Consider the following 24,285-nt stretch of genomic DNA (forward strand, 5'->3'; position numbering starts at 1 on the left):
TAAGAGCATCCAAGAAGTGTTTCAAGGGGGAAAATTACTAAATGAGTAAGTTTGGAGAAATGATAGGGGTGTGAGAAAAGAAAGAAGAACGGCCCCTGTCTCAAATGATTGTCGTCGTCTTCTTCACTGGTTTTCTTATGTTTCCTATCGGTATCCCATTCTGTTATCCATCCCCCTATCTTTTCTCTCTTTCCTTCCCAAATCTACGCTTTTTTTTTCTCAATTTCTTCTTTTTCTTCCAAGGTGACACTCACACAAACACTCTTCACGCACAGCAACCGCAATAATCAATATTATCAGTTGGTTGACCCCTGTCTCCGTTTCTTTATGACCAGCATTGATAATGATGATTGGGTGTCTGTATTGATGTCTGGGTATCTGTATATCTGTTGTGAAATTCTTAAAATCGTAAAATAAACCTTCAGAGCTTCTGAAAAATTGTTTTCAGATAATTTTCTCGCCGTAATTTTTGGCTGCCGGTAATTGCTATAGTTGTTGAAAGCAAAAATGTTCCGTAATTATTCAGCAACCGGCTACCAAATTTCCGAAATTCTGACAATGGTCAAGCATACCGTAATTCCTCTATTAGTCTTGCATGCAAGACTAATTTTCCATAGACCCGTAGGGGTGCAAGACTAAGAGACTGCAAGACTATTAGAGGCTGCAAGACTGATTTTCGAAGATCCAATAGCTTTGTAAAATTGATAATTTATCGTCAAAAATTTGACTTGAAACAGTCTAAATCGTGCAAAATACATACTTTTCTATTTTTTTCAATTATTTGAACACTTGAAAATTTAATTTAGCTAAAACATGGCGAAATTTTTGAAGTTTTCACAGAACACTACTGGTCTGGCAAGAATAGGTGTGCAAGACGTTTTACCGTATTTCCTCTATTAGTCTTGTATGCAATACTAATAGAGGCTGCAAGACTAATTTTCTATTGGTCCGTAGGGGTGCAAGACTAATAGAGGCTGCAAGCTGTAAAGGAAATACGGTACATTTTTTTGAACTTTTATTTCGGTTAAGAACTGTTTTTTTTCTATAATATTAGTCTTACACCCTTTGTTTCAAAGTGAGAAAACCTCGTCTAGACGATCATTTGAATTTATGCAATTACCGGATACTGATATTTGTCAAATTATGTCCTTTTTAGATGGCAAGTTTTTAAAACAAGATTTTAAAAAAATTTAAAAACTGGAAAATTTCAGCCCAGTCACTATTGAACTTATCACAAAAATGCAGTCATCTACGACAATTATGTCTGGCACACGAATATAATGCTGGGAAACGAGATGTAAAAATTTTGATTTTCAAAAATCGAAAATAATGCTTGCTTAACATTTTGGTTCAAACAAATCTCTAAAAAAAAACGAAAATGATTGAAAAAAATCACTTTTAAAAATAATTTCCAATTGTGACTAATCTCCCTGTTTGGGCGGAGTTCAATAGAGGACTTGGCTTCTTGTTTTGGAGGATATCAAAACACGAAGATTAGTCACAATTGGAAAATTATGGTTTTTAATTTTAGTTGGGTAATTTTCTTTTGTGAGATTTCTGAGTTTCTCACTATTTCGAATTTTATAAATCATTTTCTTTCCAGAATCTTCAAAATCTGCACAGAAGCATCTCAACTTCTTGGAATGATTTCAATGTTATCAAGCTTTGGAATTGTCTACGAACGACCACCGCTTCACTTTTATCATGAAGAAATTTCAAATGCAATAGCGGTTTGTTGCATACTCCCAATTTCTATTTCATAAACTTTTAATCTTTTTCAGTTGTGGAAATCAGATCCTCTGTCCAGATGCTGTGATGTATACATGCGTCGACCACACGATGTCTCTTCAGAATCTTGGATTAAACTTGCCGGTTCAATCGATGAGAGCCGTATTGATCCGTATACAGACGAGGTGCTCGTTTCACAAATAACAATTAAACATTCATTTCTTGTACATATCGACTTAGTCTTTCATTTTCACTGATCATCGGAACTTATCACTTTCTATCATATTGATCTCGATCTGCTTGTAAAAATAATATATTATTGCATCACACGGATGAATATTTTATGTACTTTCTGTAAATAAATTATTTCAACTTTGAAACGTTGCAAATTTTAATTTAAAAAACCGTGAGATTTAAAAAAAAACAAATTATTTCTATGTTTTCGTAATCACATGAAACATTTTGTTCAGTTGATTCTAAAATTGCAATGTATACGGATGAAGGTGAATATTCTGGAGACACGGATCACGGAGGGAGCACAATGCAGAAAATGAGCCCAAATACACGACAAAGTAAGATATTCAAACGAACATTTTGATGATCGATGGGGGTTGAAATGAATTTTTTGTGATGATTTTTTTAATTGGAAATACAAAAACTTGCCCGTAAAATTATTTGTTTTGGATCGGCCACTTCCAGAGACTTCAATTTTCAGAACTAGGTGGATACTGTAGTTTCGCAACTTTCTGAAACGATTAATTAAAGGAACACGGATTTATTCGAATGGGTCTCGCCGCGAAAAAGTTTTATGGCAGCATTTTTTGTGATGAAATTCGATAAAACGCGACGAGACACATTTTAGTAGATCTGTGCGTGTTTGAATAGACATTTCAGAAACATGTGAAATTACTATATTTTCTGAAATAAGACATCAAAGTCCAATGATCAATATTTTCTAGACTTTCGACAAAATGTGAATGTCGTTGTCTGCCTCTCCGCTGCAATAACATTACTCGTATTCAACCTCATCGGAGCTGGAATATTCTATTTGGCTGAAACTCAAAACTCATCCGAGAGCTTAAATGAAAACTCAGAAGTTTCAAAATGTCTTCATAATCTACCAATCGGAGGGAAAATCACTGCGGAAATGAAGAGCAAACTGGGAAAATGTCTTACAAAAAGCTCGAGAATTGATGGTTTTGGAAAAGCGATTTTCTTTTCGTGGACTCTTTATTCAACTGTTGGTTACGGTAGTTTGGTTCGTTTCTTTCTTCTTTCAACAATATCATATTAAATCCTGATTTTCAGTATCCACACTCTACACTGGGACGATATCTGACAATATTTTATTCGCTATTAATGATTCCAGTTTTTATTGCTTTTAAGTTTGAATTCGGAACATTTTTGGCTCATTTTCTTGTTGTCGTGTCGAATCGGACTCGACTTGCAGTGAAGAAAGCGTACTACAAGTAAGTTTATGAGTCGCCGTGTGCCCATAAAAACCTCAATTTCTAATAATATTTCAACATTTTTCTTTATTTCAGATTGTCGCAAAACCCCGAGAACGCTGAAACTCCGAGTAATTCGCTCCAACATGATTATTTGATATTTCTATCTTCACTTCTTCTCTGCTCAATATCTCTTCTGAGTTCCAGTGCACTTTTCTCGTCAATTGAGAATATTTCATATCTCAGTTCCGTTTATTTCGGGATTATCACAATGTTTTTGATTGGAATCGGAGATATCGTTCCTACAAATTTAGTATGGTTCAGTGGATATTGTATGTTATTCTTGATTTCTGATGTTCTGTCAAATCAGATTTTCTACTTTTGTCAGGTTGGTTATATTATGGAAGCTTTGATTTTCCAAGATTAAATACCAATGATTACAGGCAAGGGTTCGATACTTCTTCCATATTCTCGCTCGGAAAATTTTGTTATTGAGAGAAGAAGATGACGGATTTCAATTGGAAACTACAGTATCCCTACAACATATTCCAATTATTAACAGCCAATGCATGCCTAGCTGTTCGTTTTTTTCGATACATTTAGTATTTCACCTAGAAGATGCCTTATCCATTGATAATTTTAATTTTCAGTGGTTCTGGACTGCGAAAAGGAAGAATTGGACAATGACGAGAAGCTGATTTCATCTCTCACAAGTACATGAGAATCCAACAGTTAACTGAACTATTGATGCATTGAAATTTTACAATCAATAAAAATATTTTTTGTTGAAAAATGGAATATATTTATTCTAAATAACCGTATCATAATACTAAGATCATCATAATCTGAGCTTCTTTCTCTGAGCTATGGAAATGTCCTAAAACATGAAAGAAATAAGGGTAATTTGAAAATAAAAACAAACACGTATGGTTGCAACCCGTTTAATCACACAACGTCCACCAAGTTTTCACATCTTCCAGTTGTTTTTCATGTGACATTTGAATCATATCAACTCCTGAATATTCAAATGATGATCTTCTGATTTCTCCGTCAGTATCTTCGTCTTCTTCAACTTCTTCCAATTCATCATATGTTCCCATTTGCATTTGACGAAGTGTTCCACGACGTTCACTTATTTTATCAGTTGCTCGTTTTACACTTTTCTTTTGCGCTTCTGCCACTATCTGGAACACAGGATTCTTTTCAGAAAAGTATTAGGATCGCTGAAAGCACAAAACCTTCATGCCTGCTGGCCTACCTCTCTGCCCCTACCAATTATTTTCAAAATTTTGGCATAAACTCAGTTGAAGATTTTGCATTGATTTTTAGATAGTAAAGTACACGTATGCCACCTTGGGGGCACTAAAACTCTGCCAAAAATTAATCATACCTCTGTAATAGAGTTGCCTCTCTGAGCCTTCTTCTTTCCACTGCCCTTATCTCCTTGCAATGAATCTTCTTCAGGAGAAGCCTCCGTGAGCACAACTCCTTTTGTTAATACTTCTTGAGATTGTGGAAATGCAAATGTTGACCCAATTGAGCTCATTTTTCCAAGAGTCTGAAATTATCTGTCTGAATATATAATTATAGATTATAACTAGACTCACATTATTCTGCTTGGCTTTGATGTTTTTCAAACAATTCTCTAGCCACGCCCGAATAGTGTGCTTTGCAACTTCTTCTTCAATTATGTATTCAAGTTCTTCTCTTTGAAGTAATTCTTCCAGTTGTAAACTTTTTCGAATATCAACACTTCGATACGAGAGCATGCTGAAATGATCTATGTTTTTCGAAATTGTGAAATGTTTAACTTGAAAATTTGAAAACGAACTTGAGAACATCATGAAATGAAACATCATCTCCATTATGCAATCGTTCCATTTCATGGCACATATGCTTAAACAACAATCCATCGGATTCATCATTAACTTCCAGTCTTCCTTTTAACAATCTCAACAGAAATTTGACACGTCTCACTGGAATTGATCGTTTCTGTTCAATATCCACCATATTCCAAACAAGTTGGAAATTTCGAATATCGGCATACGAGAGAAGTGCATCTTCTTCAGATGAGTATAACAATGAGAAGTTCTCCATGATGATAGCTGCAAATATACCAGTCACTTTTTTTTATTCAAAAAAGTTTTAAATTCTATGTTAAATATTTAACTAATTTTGTAATTCCTTATGCCTCCTGATGGTATGGTGCAACCATTTTAAGATTGTTTATTTGAAATGTGACACGTTTTAGCAACAATTTCTACCACTTGTCCTCGCTTTTCAATAATTGCCAACACTTGTTCCATTCTTCTTCAGTAATTATTCTATCGCCTGCCTTGTTTGACTTTCAAGTTTTCACCATTTATAATTGGTGTGAAAACAATCGGAAAATAGAATATTCTTCGTTCAGTGAAAAATAAGTATTGTATTAGTATTTATTGACAACGTTTCAGTTGACCGATCTAGATTATTTTACACTCTTATCAACTTTTCAGATACTCATATTTTATATGTAGACAAACTGTGAAACTTTTTTTTAAATTTTAATTTTTTAATAAAAATTTCAAAACACTTTCTGCATATTAATTACTTTCAGTCAATGATTTCTATCTTTCTCAGTTTGAGGACTTGTCAACTGAAACCAGATCTGAATTACAATTAGTGTAGTACTAGTAAATAAGCAGTCAACTTTTTTCCATTTGTCCGATGCCAATTCATTTATCTCTAGCGTCAATCAGTTTTTTTTTGGTTGTTTGGGTGCCTCTTGTGTATCGGAAGGAAGCAGTAAAAGCCGGTATTTAGAATGTGTTTTCTGGAAAAGATGTGTGGTTATTGAATTTCTTTTTGAAATGAAAAAAGGGAGAGAAGTATTGCGTAACCAGAATTCCAATGATGCATAAGTTCGGATTAATCAGCCTTGTCGCGCCAAGCGAGGAAAAGTTTAGAGGAAAGTTATTGTGAACAAATATTTGACAAGTTCGGAATGCTGTGACCTGGAATGGTTTCACTTTTGTCTTGTTCAGACCAAAAACAAGTATTGTTAAAATTGATATTTTCAGAGAATCAGGGTGAACTTTCTTTCAGGAAGTCACAACGACCTTTCAGGGGGTAAAGACGGTACGGTGTTCAATTTGTAAAAAATAAATTCGGTGAATTTATTATGCGTTTACTGAATCTTAACAACGTTTTTTTATTACCCATTCGCGACTTGCAATTTTTGCGCCAAAAATACGGTAGCCGGTCTCGACGCGAAATTTGTCAGACGTCTTTTTTTCTCGATAAAAATAGATGTATTTATTGAAAAAACTAAGAACAAATTAACATAACCGTATTATTTATAAAAAATTTAAAAAAATTAAAACTCCGCAGCAGAGAAAGTTTGAAGTTACAGTACTCTTCAAAGGCGCTTCGTTCATTTCAAGAAATTTCGCCAAAATTCAGAAATTTGTAAGTATGCAAAATTAAAATTTCACTGAAAAATGTATTTTTATTAGAAAATGCACTACTGTATCTATAAAAGAGCAAATTCTTTATTTTCACATACTCCTTCAAAATATTTTCGTAAAGAAATTCTCCTCTTAAATACTTACATTTGTTTTATTTCAAGAACAATTTTAAAAAAACTTTTCTGCATTAGCGAGAGTTCACTGGTTTTTCTGTAAAAAATACTGTATCCGCTTTCGCCATGAACAAAATATTTAAAATAAAGGTGTGCGCCTGTACAGTAACCCACTCTGATTTTTCTGTGATTTTTTTCAGTTTTCCAGGGTTTGCTTTATTTTTATTTATCGTCAAAATAAATTTTATGGCCGAAAACAGAAGAAATCGAAGATAAATAATATTTGGGTTACTGTACTTCTTAAAGGCGCATCGTTTTGAAAATATTTGGTTCGTGGCGAGACCGGTACAGTACTTTCTGCTAATATTAATAAGCTCGCGAGCCCGAGTTGCTAGGCCAGATTGTAATTTTATTCACATATTTGAAAACTAAAAAAAGGAATAAATCATCTGAAAATGGATATGAAACATCTCATCGTATCCCGATTCTCCTACTGGAAAAATCCAATCATCATTAATTCATTCATCCACATTCACAATGTGTTTCCCTTTTTTTCCTCTTCCCATTATTTTTGACGCCTTCATCTTCAAACACCCGCCCACTTGTGTCTTCTCACTTGGATCCACTTGACGCCTTCTTGTATATAAGTCAACGTCATCATTCTGATTCTCAACAGAAGTTTCTGTTTTCCTCTTCTCAAAACATGGAGAAATTCATTGTTGGTGTAGCTGCGACTGCGTCCACGTTGGCATGTTTGGTGATGGTTATCACTATTCCTCAACTCTACAATACTATTTTGGAGGTAAATTTTCAAATTTAATTTTAATTTATTTATTCATATTTTTATGTTCAGGTTCATGATGAAGTACTCGACGGAGTCAGTGTCTTCAGAATTGAGACAGATGCTGCTTGGACTGATATGATGGATATTCAAATCACTGTTACACCACCATCAAAACCACGTGTGAATCCATTCAATTCAATTTTCCGTCAGAAAAGACAAGACTTCTCCGGACTTCCAGCTTGGTGTCAATGTGAACCTGCAAAACCAGTATGTCCACCAGGACCACCGGGACCACCAGGAGAGCCAGGACAACCTGGAAGTGCTGGACCACCGGGACCACCAGGAGAAGACAATACTGCTACATTTGCTCCTATCACGTGCCCACCAAAAGATCCTTCATGTGTCAAATGTCCAGAAGGGCCTGCCGGGCCTCCAGGACCAGAAGGGCCAGCTGGACCAGCAGGATCCGATGGTCAACCAGGCGCGCCAGGAGATGCTGGAAAAGATGGACCACCTGGACCACCTGGACCAGACGGAGATTCTGGACCAAATGGAGAAGCGGGACCGAATGGAGAACCTGGAGCACCTGGAAAAGACGGAGAAAAGGGCAAGGGAGAGCCAGGGCCAGCTGGACCACCAGGACCTCCAGGACCAGGAGGTCCACCTGGAGATGCTGGAGGCGCCGGAAGCGATGGTGCTCCAGGACCACAGGGACCACCAGGACAAGATGGAACTCCAGGAAATGCAGGACCAGACGGACAGCCAGGATCCCCAGGAGGGCCAGGATTACCAGGAAACGATGCAGCTTACTGTCCATGTCCTCCAAGATCAGCTGTTTTTGTCAACCGTTTTGCCCATTAAATATTCTGATATCAATAAAATTTATGAATTTCATAACATTTAACTTTTTAAAAACGCAATCTCCAGTTCCTGAAATGAATTTGAGAAGGGCAACTCATTAAAAAATGTTGTTGAAAGTCTTCAGGGATCATGCCAGAAACTCAGAAACCTTTTCAGCACTCTATTCTTCCCAAAATGATTGAAAACTATTCTGGGATGATGCAAGTGAATTTCTCGTCATTTCTCGACAATTTTTTTGCAATGCAAGTGTGCGGAGAAATGACGAGAAATGACGTGAAATTCGCAATTTCTCCGCATTTCTCGACATCCACACATACCGTAGTTGGTGACGTTGTTGGCGGCAAATCGCGGCGAGACCCGCTGTGTCGATTTACGAGGATATATCTAATGTTAGTTTTTCGCAATAAACTTGGTTTTTCTGTCGTTCTTGTTCAATTTTCGTGATCTTTTCGCAGTTTTTACTCTTTTTCATGTATATTTATTGAATTCAATATCGTACTTTTCAATTCTCTGCGCAGTCAAACGTCATTTTTAGTTTTATAGCTATTTTCGGTGGCTTAAAGAAAAAAAATTTAAATTTTCCTTTTCAGAGCTCGATATTGCTCCAGTCTGGAAATGATTTGTTGATGTCGTCAGCGCGATGAATTCCGTCACATAAAATATGTACAAAATCGTCAATAACGATCAGAACAAGATATTGGTCATCGCGTAAGTTCAAAAAGTGAATAGCTGGATTATGAATATAATTTCAGAAAGTCAAATGCTCAATCTCTGCGGAAGACTTTTCTACACTCGTGCCTTCCGAAAATGTCGCTCTCTCAGCCTTGGTCGCATAGTTTTGAAATCTGTCAAGGTATCCCGAATGGTTTTCGCTTTAGTTTCATTCTTATTAAATTATAGAACACAATACGCAGAAGCGCATCAGCTATTCACGGCTACATCGATCAATTGGACGTCTCCGTGTATTCCTAACAGATGATAACTCTATATTGAAATCAACAAATAAATTTATTAAAATGTATATTTTAGTATTTTCCACAGTTATCATGGCACAATCATACTCCTGGGCAAAAAAATACAACAGTCGATTTGGCTTGTTCATAGAAAGTCAGTACTTCCAAAATGTTCTAGCTCCGCAGGCAGCTGAAATATGAAAAACTTGTCAACTAAAAAGTTGTTAGAAATAGAATTGTCAACAAGTTACATAGTGTATCTTTTTGCCATCTTGCATGGCTGAGCAGGTAGGAGCGCCTAATTATGAGTCAAATATCACTAATTTTGACTGATGATATCTCCGTACTCTGCACAGAAAACAATAAACTATCAAACCTGAAACATGTTCCATAACAAACTGAAAAAGTTTGTAGTTGACAATTTTTTGATATCTTGCATGCCCGATGTGGGACATGACTTCGAAAAACTGTCATAGTAGGTAGATCAGTTAGAGGAATAGAGGTTTTTACAGTTTCTTAGTTTTCGAAAGCACCACATTTGGCAAAAAAGTACATAGATACAGTTAGGGAAACATATTTTTACAATATCTGATAAATATTTGACAAATTTTGAAAAAAAAATTTTGGATTTTTTTTAAAATAAAAAATCCAAAGGGTCCCCCTTATGAAAATTTTCTAAAATTTTTTCGAAAAATTTTTTTGAAAACTTTTCTAAGTTTGTTCATATGTTATAGAAAAATGTAAATTTGAATGTTTTTTTTAAGTTTCGATGTTCAGAGCACGATTTCAGACGAAAACCTGGGGTTCAGTAGAACCCCTAAGTTCAAAAAACGCATTTCCTTTGGATGCGTATATCTTTGTTGAAAAATTTTTTCTGACAAAGTGATCAACTACAAAGTTGTTTATTTTAATCTAAAGTACAACTTTGTAGTTGATGGTTATTCTTCAAAAAATTTGATGATCGAGATATGAACAGAAAAAGACGAAGAAAATACAGGCATGAAACTGCCGCAATTAACACAACTTTATCGACCATCAAATTTTTTGAAGAATAACCATCAACTACAAAGTTGTACTTTAGATTAAAATAAACAACTTTGTAGTTGATCACTTTGTCAGAAAAAATTTTTCAACAAAGATATACGCATCCAAAGGAAATGCGTTTTTTGAACTTAGGGGTTCTACTGAACCCCAGGTTTTCGTCTGAAATCGTGCTCTGAACATCGAAACTTAAAAAAAACATTCAAATTTACATTTTTCTATAACATATGAACAAACTTAGAAAAGTTTTCAAAAAAATTTTTCGAAAAAATTTTAGAAAATTTTCATAAGGGGGACCCTTTGGATTTTTTATTTTAAAAAAAATCCAAAATTTTTTTTTCAAAATTTGTCAAATATTTATCAGATATTGTAAAAATATGTTTCCCTAACTGTATCTATGTACTTTTTTGCCAAATGTGGTGCTTTCGAAAACTAAGAAACTGTAAAAACCTCTATTCCTCTAACTGATCTACCTACTATGACAGTTTTTCGAAGTCATGTCCCACATCGGGCATGCAAGATATCAAAAAATTGTCAACTACAAACTTTTTCAGTTTGTTATGGAACATGTTTCAGGTTTGATAGTTTATTGTTTTCTGTGCAGAGTACGGAGATATCATCAGTCAAAATTAGTGATATTTGACTCATAATTAGGCGCTCCTACCTGCTCAGCCATGCAAGATGGCAAAAAGATACACTATGTAACTTGTTGACAATTCTATTTCTAACAACTTTTTAGTTGACAAGTTTTTCATATTTCAGCTGCCTGCGGAGCTAGAACATTTTGGAAGTACTGACTTTCTATGAACAAGCCAAATCGACTGTTGTATTTTTTTGCCCAGGAGTATGATTGTGCCATGATAACTGTGGAAAATACTAAAATATACATTTTAATAAATTTATTTGTTGATTTCAATATAGAGTTATCATCTGTTAGGAATACACGGAGACGTCCAATTGATCGATGTAGCCGTGAATAGCTGATGCGCTTCTGCGTATTGTGTTCTATAATTTAATAAGAATGAAACTAAAGCGAAAACCATTCGGGATACCTTGACAGATTTCAAAACTATGCGACCAAGGCTGAGAGAGCGACATTTTCGGAAGGCACGAGTGTAGAAAAGTCTTCCGCAGAGATTGAGCATTTGACTTTCTGAAATTATATTCATAATCCAGCTATTCACTTTTTGAACTTACGCGATGACCAATATCTTGTTCTGATCGTTATTGACGATTTTGTACATATTTTATGTGACGGAATTCATCGCGCTGACGACATCAACAAATCATTTCCAGACTGGAGCAATATCGAGCTCTGAAAAGGAAAATTTAAATTTTTTTTCTTTAAGCCACCGAAAATAGCTATAAAACTAAAAATGACGTTTGACTGCGCAGAGAATTGAAAAGTACGATATTGAATTCAATAAATATACATGAAAAAGAGTAAAAACTGCGAAAAGATCACGAAAATTGAACAAGAACGACAGAAAAACCAAGTTTATTGCGAAAAACTAACATTAGATATATCCTCGTAAATCGACACAGCGGGTCTCGCCGCGATTTGCCGCCAACAACGTCACCAACTACGGTATGTGTGGATGTCGAGAAATGCGGAGAAATTGCGAATTTCACGTCATTTCTCCGCACACTTGCATTGCAAAAAAATTGTCGAGAAATGACGAGAAATTCACTTGCATCATCCCATTACTGTAATTTTTGAAAGCTTACATAAGAGGAAAATGGGATTACGATTTTAATCTCGTCTATTGGCACAAGTAATATTCATTAAATTCTTTAAAACGTTCGCCGTCCCTGTACATGGTCTTAATAACTGTTGACTTTTCTTATATATAAATTTGTTCAATAACCTCATAACATAGTTAACAAGGTTTATTTCAAAGAACCAACATTGTAACAAATTGATTACCAGTTAGACTGGGTTGGAGCGTTGGCCCACTCTTCGGTGGTCTTGGTCTCGGCAGTCCAGGTAGCGGTCTCAGCGGCCCAATCGTCAACCTTTCCTCCTTGGGTGGTGAAGTCGATGTCAGTTGGTTGTTGGTATTCTTGAGCCTCAGCAACATCAGCGTGAGCTCCAGTCTCCTCCTTCTCGGTCTCAGTTGGGTCACGGTAGAAGTAAAGATCTGGCATGATTTCCTTTCCTTCGAGGACGAATCCGGTTTGACGGGAGATCTTTCCACGGAGAATGAGGATCTCGCGAGCGAGCATCCACCACATAAGTCCGATTGAGCGTTCTCCCTACAATTCAAATACATATTTACATTTTTTATAAATTAAATATATACCTTGTTGTTGCATGGAACTCCGATGTCGATCAACTTGAGTGGAGACTCGGTGTTGACGAAGGAGATGACTGGAACTCCGACGTAGGAAGCCTCAGTGACAGCCTAAATTTTAAATAATTAGAAAAAACAACTATTTAGAAAAGTCTTACCTGATGATCGATACGTGGGTCAGAGATGACGAGAAGTCTTGGCTCCTTGAAGGTCTTTTGGATCTGGTTGGTAAGACATCCTGGAGAGAAACGTCCGAAGATGGCGGTAGCTCCGGTATGAGCAGCGAACTTGAGAAGAGCACGCTGGGCGTATGGTCTAGCCGAAACAACGACGACATCAGCTGGGTTCTCAACAGCGGCGATAGCGCGGGCAGCGAGAAGAAGCTTCTCCCAGGTCTTCTTGACGTTGATGATATTTGGTCCTGTAATGATAATTGTTATAATTTTATTAAATAATTCACAAGAAAAATGAATTGAATTTTTTTTAAACTAACCGTCAAAACGTCTCTTGTAGACGTATTGCTGCATTTGGAAGTTAAGATTGGTGGATCCCAAATGGGCCTGGGTAGCAAGAAGCTTCATAACATCCTCCTCAGTGAGGGCGGAATGAGCGGCACCGCCTGACATATTACCTTAAAATTCAAAAATTAATTTCAGATCAGTCATAACCAAGAAAACAAAATAAACGTTAGGACAGAAAATTCAAATTAATTAAAAATTATGCTGAATAAGAAAATTACATGCAAAGCCTTATTTTCCTCATAGAAACAGTTGAATAACATATTTTTTAATTGAAAACATAGCAAAATTCGTGGTAAAATTTGTCAAAACCTTGGAAAAAATCGAAAAAAGAACATTTCCCGATGCATTTTCCTATTTCTCGTTGCCGACAACGTATAAACGTTGAATACTCAGTCAACGAATTTGGCTGCTGGCTTGGACTCTCGCACGGAAGAGACGCGTGTGTAGATTTACGACGAAAGCAAAAATTAATTAAAATATTGAATTTGTCATTTTTGATGTTTTTTTCTTAAATATGACAATTTTGAATTGAATTACGGAAAAATTTATTAATAAATTCAGAAGCGAACATCGTTCCTTAAGGGTAAATTGATTCTCAATTTATTAGTTGTTGCCTTATCAGAAAACTGACTTCGAAATTTTTCAGATATTACCACAATGCGCACAACCATCAAGACATGAATTCACCGGGAGTATCAGCAAATTTCTTCATTCCTCTCAGGTGCATAATATGGGGATATAAAATATTAAAGAATTTATGTGTTCAGCTTTGATGCGACGTCACTAATCAAATATAAGCTTTCTGATGATCTCCTAGCAAGAGTCGCTGCATCAGGCTCCTTGCGTTCATCTTCATGTAGATCAGCTGTTTGGAGGGTATTAGTTTCGGCATTTCTAAATTAGTCTTCAAAAGTCAATTGATTACAGCTTGTTCTTCGATGTTTGCCGTATGAAACAAGTGATTGGGAAATAAGCTTATCACGTAGTCGGAATCTTTACCGAGCTCACAAGGAAAATCATTTAATTGACCCACACGATACAAAGTTTTCTCAAGATCCTGAATTCAACAATCCACTTGCCTCTATTGAGCAAAATCCATGGAATACATTTTTCGAGGACAATGATCTTCGTGACATTATCGGCAAAGATGTTTCACGAACTTTTCCGGAAATTGAGTTCTTTCAAAACACAAGTATTCGGCAAATGATGTCAGATATTCTTTTGGTTTATGCAAAGGAGCATCCTTTTGTAAATTATCGTCAAGGAATGCACGAAATTCTGGCACCGCTAATTTTCGTGATATATTCGGACAATGAAGCATTTCAACATGCAAAAGAGAATGATGAGTTGAAAATGCTAACGGTGGAAGAAGAAGATATTTTGAATTGCTTATTTTGTAAAGAATACCTCGAACAGGATAGCTAGTGAGTGAATAAATTTCAATCATTATTGATAATATATTTTTAGTAATCTGTTTTGTTCGGTGATGTTAGAAGTATCAAGATGGTATGAAGAACCAACAGTCACTGAGAGTCCAAAGCGTCCAATTCCAAAGGAACCGTACATGAGGGTGCAAGATTCCGCTCCTGCATCTCGTTTGATGGAAGATCTAATTGATATTGGAAATCTTCTACACGAAATCGATCCCACCCTTGCCAAACATCTTAGTACTCTTGATATACCACCACAACTTTATGGAATGTGAGTTATTTTATTTTTGAAAATATTTAATTAAAATATTTACAGTCGTTGGCTTCGCTTATTATTTGGCCGAGAACTTCCTCTACACGATTTGCTTTTTCTATGGGATGTACTTCTGATTGATCGGCCAATTGCCCCATTAGCCAAATGCATGTTTGTTTCGTTGTTAGTTCAGATCAGACATCTTTGTAAGTTGTTAAATCGATAAAAAATTTGAAGACAAAGCTTCTTTACAGTATTGTCATCAGACTACGGTGGATGTCTTCAATATCTCATGAGATATCCTCCGATAGCAGATATCGACTCATTCGTGAAATTAGCCAGACACTATAGGAATCCTAAAGTATATTAAATGAAACATAGTCATAAAAAATAATATTTTTTTCAGAAAAATGCAAAACCAATGATAAAATCAAACAACTTTTCACATATCACGGTTGCTGGAAGCAGTCATCCAAACAGAACTCAACGTCCTCAAAGACCTCCAGCAGCAGTTAATTCAAAGAATGATGGCGCAGAGTCACCCTCAACCATTCTCGCGCTTGCTCCAGTATTTCAAAAAGTGAAGAACACAATTCGTGATCGTTCGAACACCGTTTCGGGTCCATCTTCACCACGGAGATCAAATGAGCCGCTAAGAGAACCATTGAGGACTCCCCAAAAGAAAGATAACTGGGCAAATGAAGTACAAATGATGGAAGAGCAGGTTTCAACTCTCCAGACTCGACTGAATGAACAGGATATGATGTGTTGTCAAGTTTCTAAGGCATTAGGTAATGGATATTATCAACCTTCAAATCTTTTAGCCAATATAATGTTACAAATTCTTTGAATTCCAAAATCATTTTTCAGAAATATATGCCGAGGATGTTCGAAATGCGAAATCTAGTGAGCTATGCGCAGTACTTTCTCAAAATCTTTTGGAACTCAGTAAAACATTGATGTCCATCAAAACTGTCCCCGTTGGTACGAGTCCTCCAAAACATAGTCGAAACGGAATTTCTGATATTCAGCCAAAGGTATTATGCGATGATAAATGTTTTAATAACCTTAAGAATTTTTTCAGCCACGGGATTCACAACCAATTCGACAACATAACGAAATGGTTGATATGGCAACAAAACGCCCTCCATTGTAACAATGATGTATTTATTATTTATTTGAATATATTTCTCCAATATCTTGTAATTTCTGGTTGATGTACATAGTGTCGTTCCTTTCACCCAATTTATTTTTTTGACTTACCAGTTTCATTTTTCTTTATGACCTCTATCGCTTGCCATACCAAAAACTCCAACGGAGTTCCAAAGATTTTAGACCTGTGACTTATTATCGTACTTTGTATACAAATTTAAAATAAATACAAGCACATTCCAATTTACTGTTTTTTCTGACTTACAGATATCCTCGTATGCAACTAAACGTTTTAAGTCTGTTGAGGTTCTATTTTTCTTTCATTTTTGTACTTGAAAGTTTTCTATGCTTTTATTTTTGAATGTCCGCCAACATCGGAAAATGCGCCAAGCACTGGCTGGCGCATCGCTTGCCATTTGCTTGCGCATTTCCCGTGACGACGCGCGCGCGAAATTCGATTGCATTTCATTTTGTGTTGCAGCGGGAGGCATTCTCAACTAATCTGGATTATAATTATCTGCTGCAATGATGCTGCCAAACAGTTTCGCACACTTCGGACACAACTTTCCCCAACCGTCACACTTTTCGTTACAAGATCTACGCGATGATGAATTCGTGCAGGTGAGTTTTCGAGTTTCGATAACATTTCCTCGTGATTTATTTATTTTAAGAATTCTGCATTGCTACAACTCAAAGACAGCATACTCGATATTATTGTGGAACATGTGCCGCTGAAAGACCGCCTACTAAAACTTCGCCCCGTGTGCCATCGGTTGTCAGATTCGGTGAAACGGTCTGTGAAATCCGTCGAATTTCTCCGCGATGAGCTAGATTATTGCGATGACGCGAAGATTTCGTTTTTTCTTGCTGTGTACGGAAAGAATGTACAACATATGAACTACGACCTATTTCGATCCTGCTCTCTACGAGAGTATACACAATGGTCATGGCGGCAGTCAGTCATATCATCGGTTACCAGGTGTCCACAGTTGAAACAGCTGGATATTCTCATATGCTGTCGTCATCGGTTGAGAGATGGAGATTTACAAGTTATTTTTAAACAATGTAATCAATTAGAGGAGTTGAGAATGGATGCTAGCTACATCAATGGACATTGTTTTTCAGTAAGTCTTACTTTTACAAAAACTAACACTTATAATAAAGCAAATTGATTGTCGTGAATCTTGATCGGCGTGTTTATTTTACCCGCGTTGATTGTAAAGGCCGACATATATCAAAATTTGACATTAATGCTGGAAGTTTCTGAAATAGTTCCATTTTTCTTCCAATTATTTCAAATGTCAAACAAACCAGAAATTATGGTAGCTCTGATAAGTTCAATTGTTATTTCAGAAAGCTCCACAAACTCTACGAAAACTTGAACTGGAATGCTGCCAAACTTTGAATAAACAAGGCTTCATTGGAATGTGCTCTCGGCTTTTTAAACTTCAGACGCTGCATGTATCACTGATGCAATGCATTGACGAACAATTGATAAAACGAATCGGAGATATGAAGAGCTTGAAAAATCTCTCAGTTGTTGCTGATCCAGATCAGAAGATGAACCAGTTCAGACTCGCTGAAATTCGTCGGCTTTCAAAGCTCACAACACTTTGTCTTGATGGTGTCAATAATGTCACTGATAAGTTTCTCGGCGATCTCAGCGATTTATCAACGTCACCTGCTGGCTCGAGCATTGAACATCTTTCTCTATCATTCTGTAAGAATATTGGTTCAAATGGAATTTCGAAGTTGAAAACTCTTCCAAATTTGAAAAGCTTAAACTTGGACGGAGTGTCAAAAAGAGACATATCAACTGGTTTAGAAGCAATCGGACAGGCTGGACGACTTGAAAGATTGCTGGTTTCGGAAGACACTTATGTCAATCCTAAAACGATTGCGGAGTTTGTGAACACATGTGAGAGCTTGCGGACGTTAGATATTTCTGGAAATCATCGACTTAAAGACAAGTCATTTGCAGAACAAGTGGTACGTGTTAATTAATTTTAGTATTTGTCCTGAATTCAATTTTTTCAGTACAGCGCCAGAGCCTTCTCATTCGGAAAACCAATGGTTATTCTAACGGATTTCAAATCAATGTGGCGTCAGTTACCTCCATTCTCCTATCAAAGCCGCGTCGAAATCGTTAACATCAATGATCGTTACCCGGAAGAATACGTAGAGTCCTTGTCAGTGAATACAGCGCAACAGATTCCTCGTGGACATTTGATACCAGACCTTCGGCGAGGAAATCGCTATAAAATGCTTGACATTGCGTTGAACACTTCCGGAGAGCAGCTAGTTGATCCCTCCATCTTCGAGCAACACGACCAGGAAAATCAAGCTCCATCATTTTCTCCCCCTGGTCCTCTAGCTGTATTGTCTGAAAAAGAGCAAGAAGAGCTCGCTCGCATGTTAATGGAGATTCAGCCACCTTTCCAAGTGAGTTTTATTTAATCAAAAATGATTTTTCAATTCGTTTATTTTAGAATGCTGATTGGTTGAATTATGACCCATATGGAATGTCAAATGTCTTCCAACCTTCTTATACCGACTTTGAAAATAGCATCACAGTCGGATCAGCAGGAGCACCAGGACCACCAAAAGAAAAAGGATCCGATAAAATTTTGAAGCATTCTCGTCCGAGCCGACCAAAACGGCAAGCACAAAAGGAACGAGTTCAACAAAGACGATCAGGAAATATTCAAAAGCCAGTTGTTCCACAAGGACCATCATTCACAGACGATGATTTCCCACCACTTGGATGATTGCGAAACCCATTTCAGTTATTTTCTACGTTCTCATTATTGTATGTTATTTATCTAGAAAATGCCTATTCAGGTGAAGTGTTAAACTAATATTTTTTAACGTGCCTAATGATAAACACGTGTTCTTCCAATTAATAATCATCTCATTTTTTTATTTGCGAACTAATCATAAATGTTTCACATTAAATAGCCGTATTACGAAAAACGTTCATTGAAACAATTAAAACACAAAAAAGGGGGAATTATAATTACGAAATATTATTGTACCGAGTTGGAGCTAGACGGTTGATGTGCAGTCGGAATCTTCTTGAGATGGTAACGTCGGAAGAAACTTCCAATGACATGATAAACGATGCAACACGTTCTTCCTACAGTAACCGAAGCACAGAAATTGCTCTTTGGCTCCGAATGACGAGCACAATGGAAATCGGTGCCAGTTTCCCATGGAGAAACACTCTGAATAAATAAAGTAAAAAAAAACAATGGAAGTTCATTAAATCCTTACGTCTTCTGCATCAACTTTTTGTCCGAGCAGACTGAACCAACGCATGGTTTCTACGTCAATTTTCTCATTCATAATGTCAGAAATAGCTTCCACGAATGCTTCAACAATCACAAAACAGTTGGGAGTGACTGGAAAACCTGAAAATGGTACATATTTTTACATGTCAAGTGCAATAAAGTATATTACCGTATTTCTTCTATTAATATGGCTGCAATACTATTTTTCGATGGTCTTCCCGCTTGCAATACTAATAGGGAGTGCAAGACTATTAGGGAGTGCAATACTAATTTTCAGAACATTTTCTGACTTTGAGCTTACTAGTTTTTTCCTGAAAAAGCTCGAATCATATTTAAAAATTCAGAAAATTTGATTTTCATATAAGTTCAAAAACTTCAATCTCGTAGAAATGATGTGAAAACTGTTGCAAAATAGGCAAAAAATGTTGTTGAAATCCTGAAATTAGCGAGACGGGTTTGCAATACAAAAAAGTTAACGCAAGACTATTAGAGAGTGCAAGAATAATAGGGAGTGCAATACTAATTTTCGGAAGGTCTCCGAGGGGCAATACTAATAGGGAGTGCAAGTCTAATAGGGAGGCCATGTTAATAGAAGATATACGGTATTTACCATCATAATGAAATCCAACATTATTTGCCAAATGCTTCATGCTGTCCACCATCAAATCAAGTTCAGATTGAAGAACAAGAATGAATCGACGATCATTTTTATCACACAACATTCCTGGATCCTTGAAGTTGTTCTTGATGTTCAAATCAATTTTTGTCTTTTCATTGCACGCATCACTGTACAAACCAACTTTGACACCCTGGTGGCATGCGATACTTGGCTCCACACGTCCCAGAATTTCTTCCACCAACTGAAATTTTATTTGTTTTGAACGTGTGTTAAAATAAAATTATACTAAATTGAGGAACAACAAGCGCAAAAACTACCGTACTCGTTAAAGAGGCGCGCACTAAGATGAAGTAATTCCCGGTCATCGCGAGACCCAAATCAAAACTTTTTCGTATTTTACGAGACAATAATTGCAAGCCGAAAATGTTTTCAAAAACTATACCCTTTTCTTGGTGATCGTAGCAAAATTGTTCTGAAGTGGAATACGATGAGTCTCCAATGCATGTCTAGAAGCGCGTCTTCTATGTGATTCACTTTCAGGCATCCATGGTCCAACAATTGCATGAAACTTTTCAACAATTCCAGAGAATAATGAAAACTCGTTCATCGCCATTTCAGCCAACATGCATTCTCCATCAATATTTCCATATGTTTGTACAGAAGCTAACAAGAATCTCAAATCACGAATTCCATCAATATTACCATCGATTGCATTGAGAACTCGTTCCTTAACAAATGCCACGTCACGACGATATTTGCGAAGTAGATCAGCGTCTTCATAGTTACCAGCAGAACTTTGTTGAACAATTTGATTGAGCATAACTCCATTTCCATGAAGAATCTCCTCCTCAATATCCGGATCTTCATAAAATTGATCCTCAACTGGTCGTCTCAACATACGCTTTTTAGCCTTTATTTTAGCCCATCTTTCTTTTCTGAAAAATGACAAAAATCACAATTTCGAATCAAAAACACTTTTTTTTTAATAACAAAACTTCATTAAAATGGCAAAACATGGCCATAAAAACAATTAAAAAGTTTAATTCGAGTTGAAGAGTCGACCTACTTCATGTTCAAGTCCGTTCTCTTGAAGAAAGGATTGGTTTGGCCACTGGCGGCAAGAAATCCATCGAGCTCCTCAACATGTCCATGAGATGGAATATTCATTGAAGTGCTTTGAGATGGTCTGGAGAATGACGAGAAATGTCCAGTTGAAGTAGATCTTTGGCTGTATGGGTAGTGGGAGCTAGCAGCAGAGAATGATCTACCCTTGTACCAACTTGGAAGCATTCCTGAGCTGGCACTCTCCCGAGGAATTACACGATTTGTGAATCCGTTTGGCTTTGAGTTGAAGGGGGAGAAGCCATCCGAAAGATCAGAACGATCCATGAAGCGACTAGATGATTGGGAATCTCTTGGTAATGAATCATAATCGTAGTTGAAACGTTTACGATTAGCGAATGGATTCACCTGAAAATAAATATAATTTAAAATAGTTCACAAACTTTTATGAAACAGTTAATTTACGATGTGCCCATCTGGAACTTTGCAGACGCAATGAAGGAAAAATGCGCACACCGCGACTCTCAATCGGTCACAATTTGTTCAATGTGCTCATAGAAGCATTATGCACACATCGTAAATTATAGTGATCACAGTAAACTTACGTTCTTGCTCGGATCTAGTCTACTGAATCCTCCGAATCCCCCAGGATTGCTGAATCCTCCAACATTGAATGGACTGGTCTTTCCATCAAACTTGGCATACGGCGACGGGGAAACACTCATGCTCTCAATCGATGGTTGCTTTCGAACACAAGCAGCAAACGACATTGGCTCCTGCGGTTGGTGTTGTTGATGATGAGCTGGAATTGCAGCAATGTTCATCGATTCGGTGACGGCACGAATGTTGGCAAGGTGCGTCAGTTGAGCTTTATACGGGACACGTTGCAACGGTGGCGGAGTCACATATGGCTCGGGATCCTCGATTGGAGTAGTTGGAGTCGTGAGCAATGGAGGCTCGGATGGAGGAGAGGACTCTGTAAACGAGAAGTACAGTTAAAACAAGCTGTCAGCATATAGTTTTCTCCAAAATAAGAACTTGAACTTGGAGATCAATTAATTATCTTTTTGGCGGATCAATAATAAATTTGTAATATTTCGCAGATTTTTTTCTCAAGCTTCTTACCTAGAGTTGGGTCCTCTGAGGCGGTGACAACCTCGACATGCTCAACAACGACTGGCTCTTCCGGCTCCACTGCTGGTTCAGCCTGAGCGATTTGTTCATCTTGAACCGTCAAACTGTCGGAAGCTGGCTCTTCTTGAACTACTGGCAGGGGCTCTGAGATGGGCTCTGGAGTGGACTCTGGGACGGGCTCGGGAACGGGCTCGGGAACGGGCTCGGGAACGGGCAAAGTGACGGCAACTTTAGGCACTTGGGGGGTCGAGTTTCTTGGCGGTTGCTTGTATGTCAGCTTCTTACGGTTTGATCTTTTCGGAACGGAAGGCTTGTCTGAAAATGATTGCATTTTAGAAACTGAAAGTAACCTCTAAAATCTTACTGGGTTCGGCAGCGAGTAGAATTTGTACAAGCTCCGGAATTGGTTCAGGGAGCGGTGGCGGGATCGGTTCCGATGGACGAGTTGGAGAAGATGGTTCGACGGAAGGTGGTGGGGTAGCAGTGAGGGCCACATTGAGAAGTTGACGGCGAGCATTTTTGTCTCTTGCAAATAGTTCGACTGTCAAATTTTGCATCTGTTTTCGAGCCGTCTGAAACATAGATTATGAGTAAACTGAATAGAATCTTCTGAAACTTACTTGATTGGGACGATTTTGTTTTCGCATGATTGTTTCGGATTTTTTGAAAACAGAAACAGTGAACAGAGAATATTGTTGTTATGATTTCAGACTGAAAGCTCCAAACTTCACAGCAACATTGTGATGACGTCATCTACCACGTCTCCGGGGTCAAGTTTATGGGATGCCACGGGCAAAATAAAAAGTTGAGTTCTTGAATTTTAAAATTTTAAAAGACCACGGAAAAAGTTATCAATTTCCGGTAAATTTATCACGTGAACATGTTTGAAAAGAATAGGAGTAGACATCGTATGCAGGTGCCTGACTAAACATGTATCCTTGGAACTTTCCTAGAAGCTGAAATCAAGCCAGAAACAAAAAATTCAATAACGTTTTCGTAACACTTCATTTCTTTAATAGAAAACAGAATAGTTCTAGTTCAATTTCATCTTCAAAAAAGTTCAAAATTTTTTTAACTTCAGAAAACATTTTTAATATTTTTATTTTGTAGCAAATGTTTAATAGTAGATTGGCGAATTCATTTACCTTAATTTGCTACCCGAGATATAAGCGTTGTTCTGAAAATTTCGCTTTTCATGTGCTAAAACGTTCAAAAAAATTTTTTATTTCAGAAAAGTTAGAATAGGTAGAATTGCACTCATCCCTCGTCTTTCATACATCATTAGATTTTGTGTACTGCGACTTACAAACGGTCGCTTTCATTTCAGTAAGTAAAACTTGAAAATACCAAAATGGAGAATGGCTAACCTAGACTTTACAAGTAGGCACGAGGTAGGCGTCTGTCGTTTCAAAGGCAGACAATTTTGCTTGCAAATGGTTGATTGTTGGCACTTCACTGTAGTCCATACCAAAATTCCCTAGAAGCAGCTCGACAAATCGCGACAACCTTTCTGCCAACTTCTGCAAAAATTTTGAAATTGGCATTTCTTAAGTTCTCTGATTTTTTGATTTTTTGATTACAAGTGATTATAACTTGCAAACTTGAATTTTTAGAAAGGTGAGTTATCTGCGTAAAAGTATCTGCTTAAAATAATTAATTAGTAAAAAGCAAGAAAATAATAAAAACAATTTTCCGAAGAAACTTTAATTTTCCCCATGAAAACTCTTAAAATGTTCCAAAGAACCCACTTTTGATCAAATTACATCCGGAAACACTTGAATTCCACAAACTGTTGAGTCTATCCCACCTGCTGTGCTCTCATTAATTCAATTGAGATCCTTTCAAATCTACATTTTGCAACATTTCCAACCCTCCACCTGCTTCAAATTCCAATCAAACCAATGTTTTTTCTTTGCCCTTCCAGTTTACTATAATCCCATCCCAATTCGAGATTCCCCTCTTTGGCCAGATATGAAATTCTTGTTGATATCAAAAGTGATATGAGATATCAGTTAGGTTATATATTACGAATCCATCAAAAGATATATGTATTGGATGCGAATCGGGACGCAAAATGAAATGAGAAGAGAACGACGAATGATTATTCATCACTCGGGAGAAAGTGAGACTATATGGACATTTTGTGACTCAATGCA

At 36.9% G+C, this 24,285-nt stretch overlaps 9 protein-coding genes, 6 non-coding genes and 1 pseudogene across 16 annotated transcripts; 9 read left to right on the top strand and 7 right to left on the bottom strand.

The window, feature by feature from the left end:
* Positions 1 to 98: 98 nt before the first annotated feature.
* On the top strand, positions 99 to 175 carry F17C8.13. The gene has a single exon (NR_101814.1). It is a non-coding gene; the product is annotated as an Unclassified non-coding RNA F17C8.13 (non-coding RNA).
* Positions 142 to 329, bottom strand: F17C8.12. The gene has a single exon (NR_052278.1). It is a non-coding gene; the product is annotated as an Unclassified non-coding RNA F17C8.12 (non-coding RNA).
* A 736-nt stretch (positions 330 to 1,065) lies between these two features.
* F17C8.8 lies at positions 1,066 to 1,985 on the top strand (annotated as a pseudogene). Its single transcript has 4 exons — positions 1,066 to 1,159; positions 1,212 to 1,297; positions 1,604 to 1,730; positions 1,782 to 1,985. Coding segments are annotated over exons 1-4 (511 nt in total).
* Positions 1,986 to 2,167: 182 nt separating this feature from the next.
* Positions 2,168 to 3,967, top strand: twk-6 (Potassium channel domain-containing protein). Its single transcript, NM_065572.2, has 6 exons — positions 2,168 to 2,300; positions 2,688 to 2,986; positions 3,037 to 3,197; positions 3,273 to 3,564; positions 3,620 to 3,755; positions 3,827 to 3,967. The coding sequence occupies exons 1-6, from the start codon at positions 2,216 to 2,218 to the stop codon at positions 3,895 to 3,897; spliced, it is 1,044 nt and encodes a 347-aa protein (NP_497973.1). The 5' UTR covers positions 2,168 to 2,215; the 3' UTR covers positions 3,898 to 3,967.
* On the bottom strand, positions 3,955 to 5,282 carry F17C8.6 (Rx_N domain-containing protein). Its single transcript, NM_065573.2, has 4 exons — positions 5,008 to 5,282; positions 4,784 to 4,946; positions 4,567 to 4,734; positions 3,955 to 4,360 (listed from the first exon to the last, which is right to left on the bottom strand). The coding sequence occupies exons 1-4, from the start codon at positions 5,271 to 5,273 to the stop codon at positions 4,118 to 4,120; spliced, it is 840 nt and encodes a 279-aa protein (NP_497974.1). The 5' UTR covers positions 5,274 to 5,282; the 3' UTR covers positions 3,955 to 4,117.
* Positions 5,283 to 7,236: 1,954 nt separating this feature from the next.
* On the bottom strand, positions 7,237 to 7,380 carry F17C8.11. Its single transcript, NR_052279.1, has one exon. It is a non-coding gene; the product is annotated as an Unclassified non-coding RNA F17C8.11 (non-coding RNA).
* col-89 (Nematode cuticle collagen N-terminal domain-containing protein) lies at positions 7,375 to 8,412 on the top strand. Its single transcript, NM_065574.4, has 2 exons — positions 7,375 to 7,537; positions 7,589 to 8,412. Exons 1-2 carry the CDS (start codon positions 7,439 to 7,441, stop codon positions 8,378 to 8,380), a joined length of 891 nt encoding a protein of 296 aa, NP_497975.1. The 5' UTR covers positions 7,375 to 7,438; the 3' UTR covers positions 8,381 to 8,412.
* A 629-nt stretch (positions 8,413 to 9,041) lies between these two features.
* On the top strand, positions 9,042 to 9,534 carry VB0393L.2 (uncharacterized protein; the record flags this gene model as incomplete). Its single annotated transcript, NM_065575.4, has 3 exons — positions 9,042 to 9,088; positions 9,133 to 9,233; positions 9,281 to 9,534. The coding sequence occupies 3 exons, from the start codon at positions 9,042 to 9,044 to the stop codon at positions 9,532 to 9,534; spliced, it is 402 nt and encodes a 133-aa protein (NP_497976.2).
* A 1,591-nt stretch (positions 9,535 to 11,125) lies between these two features.
* On the bottom strand, positions 11,126 to 11,618 carry B0393.8 (uncharacterized protein; the record flags this gene model as incomplete). The annotated part of the gene is made up of 3 exons (NM_001393325.1): positions 11,126 to 11,379; positions 11,427 to 11,527; positions 11,572 to 11,618. The coding sequence occupies 3 exons, from the start codon at positions 11,616 to 11,618 to the stop codon at positions 11,126 to 11,128; spliced, it is 402 nt and encodes a 133-aa protein (NP_001379247.1).
* A 636-nt stretch (positions 11,619 to 12,254) lies between these two features.
* Positions 12,255 to 13,299, bottom strand: rpsa-1 (Small ribosomal subunit protein uS2). The gene is made up of 4 exons (NM_065577.9): positions 13,162 to 13,299; positions 12,827 to 13,089; positions 12,678 to 12,779; positions 12,255 to 12,630 (listed from the first exon to the last, which is right to left on the bottom strand). The coding sequence occupies exons 1-4, from the start codon at positions 13,292 to 13,294 to the stop codon at positions 12,298 to 12,300; spliced, it is 831 nt and encodes a 276-aa protein (NP_497978.1). The 5' UTR covers positions 13,295 to 13,299; the 3' UTR covers positions 12,255 to 12,297.
* Positions 13,300 to 13,483: 184 nt separating this feature from the next.
* B0393.12 lies at positions 13,484 to 13,600 on the bottom strand. Its single transcript, NR_052280.1, has one exon. It is a non-coding gene; the product is annotated as an Unclassified non-coding RNA B0393.12 (non-coding RNA).
* Positions 13,601 to 13,835: 235 nt separating this feature from the next.
* On the top strand, positions 13,836 to 16,265 carry rbg-3 (Rab-GAP TBC domain-containing protein). Its single transcript, NM_065578.7, has 9 exons — positions 13,836 to 13,910; positions 13,957 to 14,065; positions 14,117 to 14,613; positions 14,657 to 14,890; positions 14,936 to 15,078; positions 15,127 to 15,233; positions 15,279 to 15,663; positions 15,743 to 15,909; positions 15,957 to 16,265. Exons 1-9 carry the CDS (start codon positions 13,867 to 13,869, stop codon positions 16,026 to 16,028), a joined length of 1,758 nt encoding a protein of 585 aa, NP_497979.1. The 5' UTR covers positions 13,836 to 13,866; the 3' UTR covers positions 16,029 to 16,265.
* Positions 16,266 to 16,448: 183 nt separating this feature from the next.
* fbxl-2 (F-box domain-containing protein) lies at positions 16,449 to 18,976 on the top strand. Its single transcript, NM_065579.8, has 5 exons — positions 16,449 to 16,645; positions 16,696 to 17,148; positions 17,378 to 18,013; positions 18,062 to 18,466; positions 18,514 to 18,976. The coding sequence occupies exons 1-5, from the start codon at positions 16,550 to 16,552 to the stop codon at positions 18,790 to 18,792; spliced, it is 1,869 nt and encodes a 622-aa protein (NP_497980.2). The 5' UTR covers positions 16,449 to 16,549; the 3' UTR covers positions 18,793 to 18,976.
* Positions 17,195 to 17,335, top strand: B0393.10. The gene has a single exon (NR_023957.1). It is a non-coding gene; the product is annotated as a small nucleolar RNA B0393.10 (small nucleolar RNA).
* On the bottom strand, positions 18,928 to 22,857 carry B0393.4 (Maelstrom domain-containing protein). Its single transcript, NM_065580.4, has 9 exons — positions 22,750 to 22,857; positions 22,494 to 22,701; positions 22,121 to 22,444; positions 21,601 to 21,971; positions 21,000 to 21,403; positions 20,376 to 20,868; positions 19,925 to 20,174; positions 19,298 to 19,434; positions 18,928 to 19,248 (listed from the first exon to the last, which is right to left on the bottom strand). Exons 1-9 carry the CDS (start codon positions 22,774 to 22,776, stop codon positions 19,051 to 19,053), a joined length of 2,412 nt encoding a protein of 803 aa, NP_497981.1. The 5' UTR covers positions 22,777 to 22,857; the 3' UTR covers positions 18,928 to 19,050.
* B0393.11 lies at positions 22,658 to 22,804 on the top strand. The gene has a single exon (NR_052281.1). It is a non-coding gene; the product is annotated as an Unclassified non-coding RNA B0393.11 (non-coding RNA).
* Positions 22,858 to 24,285: the final 1,428 nt, after the last annotated feature.

This window comes from Caenorhabditis elegans, chromosome III (genome assembly GCF_000002985.6).
Source record: "Caenorhabditis elegans chromosome III".
NCBI lineage: Eukaryota > Metazoa > Nematoda > Chromadorea > Rhabditida > Rhabditidae > Caenorhabditis > Caenorhabditis elegans.

What these genes read in the sequence shown, in the direction of transcription:
- col-89 (NM_065574.4), top strand. Translation starts at nt 7,439, where the DNA reads ATGGAGAAATTCATTGTTGGTGTAGCTGCGACTGCGTCCACGTTGGCA. An exon ending in TCTACAATACTATTTTGGAG is followed by an intron (nt 7,538 to 7,588) that starts GTAAATTTTCAA and finishes TTTTATGTTCAG; the next exon opens with GTTCATGATGAAGTACTCGA.
- rpsa-1 (NM_065577.9), bottom strand. Translation starts at nt 13,294, where the DNA reads ATGTCAGGCGGTGCCGCTCATTCCGCCCTCACTGAGGAGGATGTTATG. An exon ending in ACCCACGTATCGATCATCAG is followed by an intron (nt 12,780 to 12,826) that starts GTAAGACTTTTC and finishes TTTAAAATTTAG; the next exon opens with GCTGTCACTGAGGCTTCCTA. An exon ending in GAGTTCCATGCAACAACAAG is followed by an intron (nt 12,631 to 12,677) that starts GTATATATTTAA and finishes TTTGAATTGTAG; the next exon opens with GGAGAACGCTCAATCGGACT.
- twk-6 (NM_065572.2), top strand. Translation starts at nt 2,216, where the DNA reads ATGTATACGGATGAAGGTGAATATTCTGGAGACACGGATCACGGAGGG. An exon ending in GTGAAGAAAGCGTACTACAA is followed by an intron (nt 3,198 to 3,272) that starts GTAAGTTTATGA and finishes TCTTTATTTCAG; the next exon opens with ATTGTCGCAAAACCCCGAGA. An exon ending in AGATTTTCTACTTTTGTCAG is followed by an intron (nt 3,565 to 3,619) that starts GTTGGTTATATT and finishes CAATGATTACAG; the next exon opens with GCAAGGGTTCGATACTTCTT.
- rbg-3 (NM_065578.7), top strand. Translation starts at nt 13,867, where the DNA reads ATGAATTCACCGGGAGTATCAGCAAATTTCTTCATTCCTCTCAG. An exon ending in TACCTCGAACAGGATAGCTA is followed by an intron (nt 14,614 to 14,656) that starts GTGAGTGAATAA and finishes ATATATTTTTAG; the next exon opens with TAATCTGTTTTGTTCGGTGA. An exon ending in AGTTCAGATCAGACATCTTT is followed by an intron (nt 15,079 to 15,126) that starts GTAAGTTGTTAA and finishes GCTTCTTTACAG; the next exon opens with TATTGTCATCAGACTACGGT.
- B0393.4 (NM_065580.4), bottom strand. Translation starts at nt 22,776, where the DNA reads ATGCGAAAACAAAATCGTCCCAATCAA. An exon ending in AACAAAATCGTCCCAATCAA is followed by an intron (nt 22,702 to 22,749) that starts GTAAGTTTCAGA and finishes TCTATGTTTCAG; the next exon opens with ACGGCTCGAAAACAGATGCA. An exon ending in GACTAGATCCGAGCAAGAAC is followed by an intron (nt 21,404 to 21,600) that starts GTAAGTTTACTG and finishes ATTTATTTTCAG; the next exon opens with GTGAATCCATTCGCTAATCG.
- fbxl-2 (NM_065579.8), top strand. Translation starts at nt 16,550, where the DNA reads ATGATGCTGCCAAACAGTTTCGCACACTTCGGACACAACTTTCCCCAA. An exon ending in GCGATGATGAATTCGTGCAG is followed by an intron (nt 16,646 to 16,695) that starts GTGAGTTTTCGA and finishes ATTTATTTTAAG; the next exon opens with AATTCTGCATTGCTACAACT. An exon ending in TCAATGGACATTGTTTTTCA is followed by an intron (nt 17,149 to 17,377) that starts GTAAGTCTTACT and finishes TTGTTATTTCAG; the next exon opens with AAAGCTCCACAAACTCTACG.
- F17C8.6 (NM_065573.2), bottom strand. Translation starts at nt 5,273, where the DNA reads ATGGAGAACTTCTCATTGTTATACTCATCTGAAGAAGATGCACTTCTC. An exon ending in TCATTTCATGATGTTCTCAA is followed by an intron (nt 4,947 to 5,007) that starts GTTCGTTTTCAA and finishes AGATCATTTCAG; the next exon opens with CATGCTCTCGTATCGAAGTG. An exon ending in TCAAAGCCAAGCAGAATAAT is followed by an intron (nt 4,735 to 4,783) that starts GTGAGTCTAGTT and finishes AGATAATTTCAG; the next exon opens with ACTCTTGGAAAAATGAGCTC.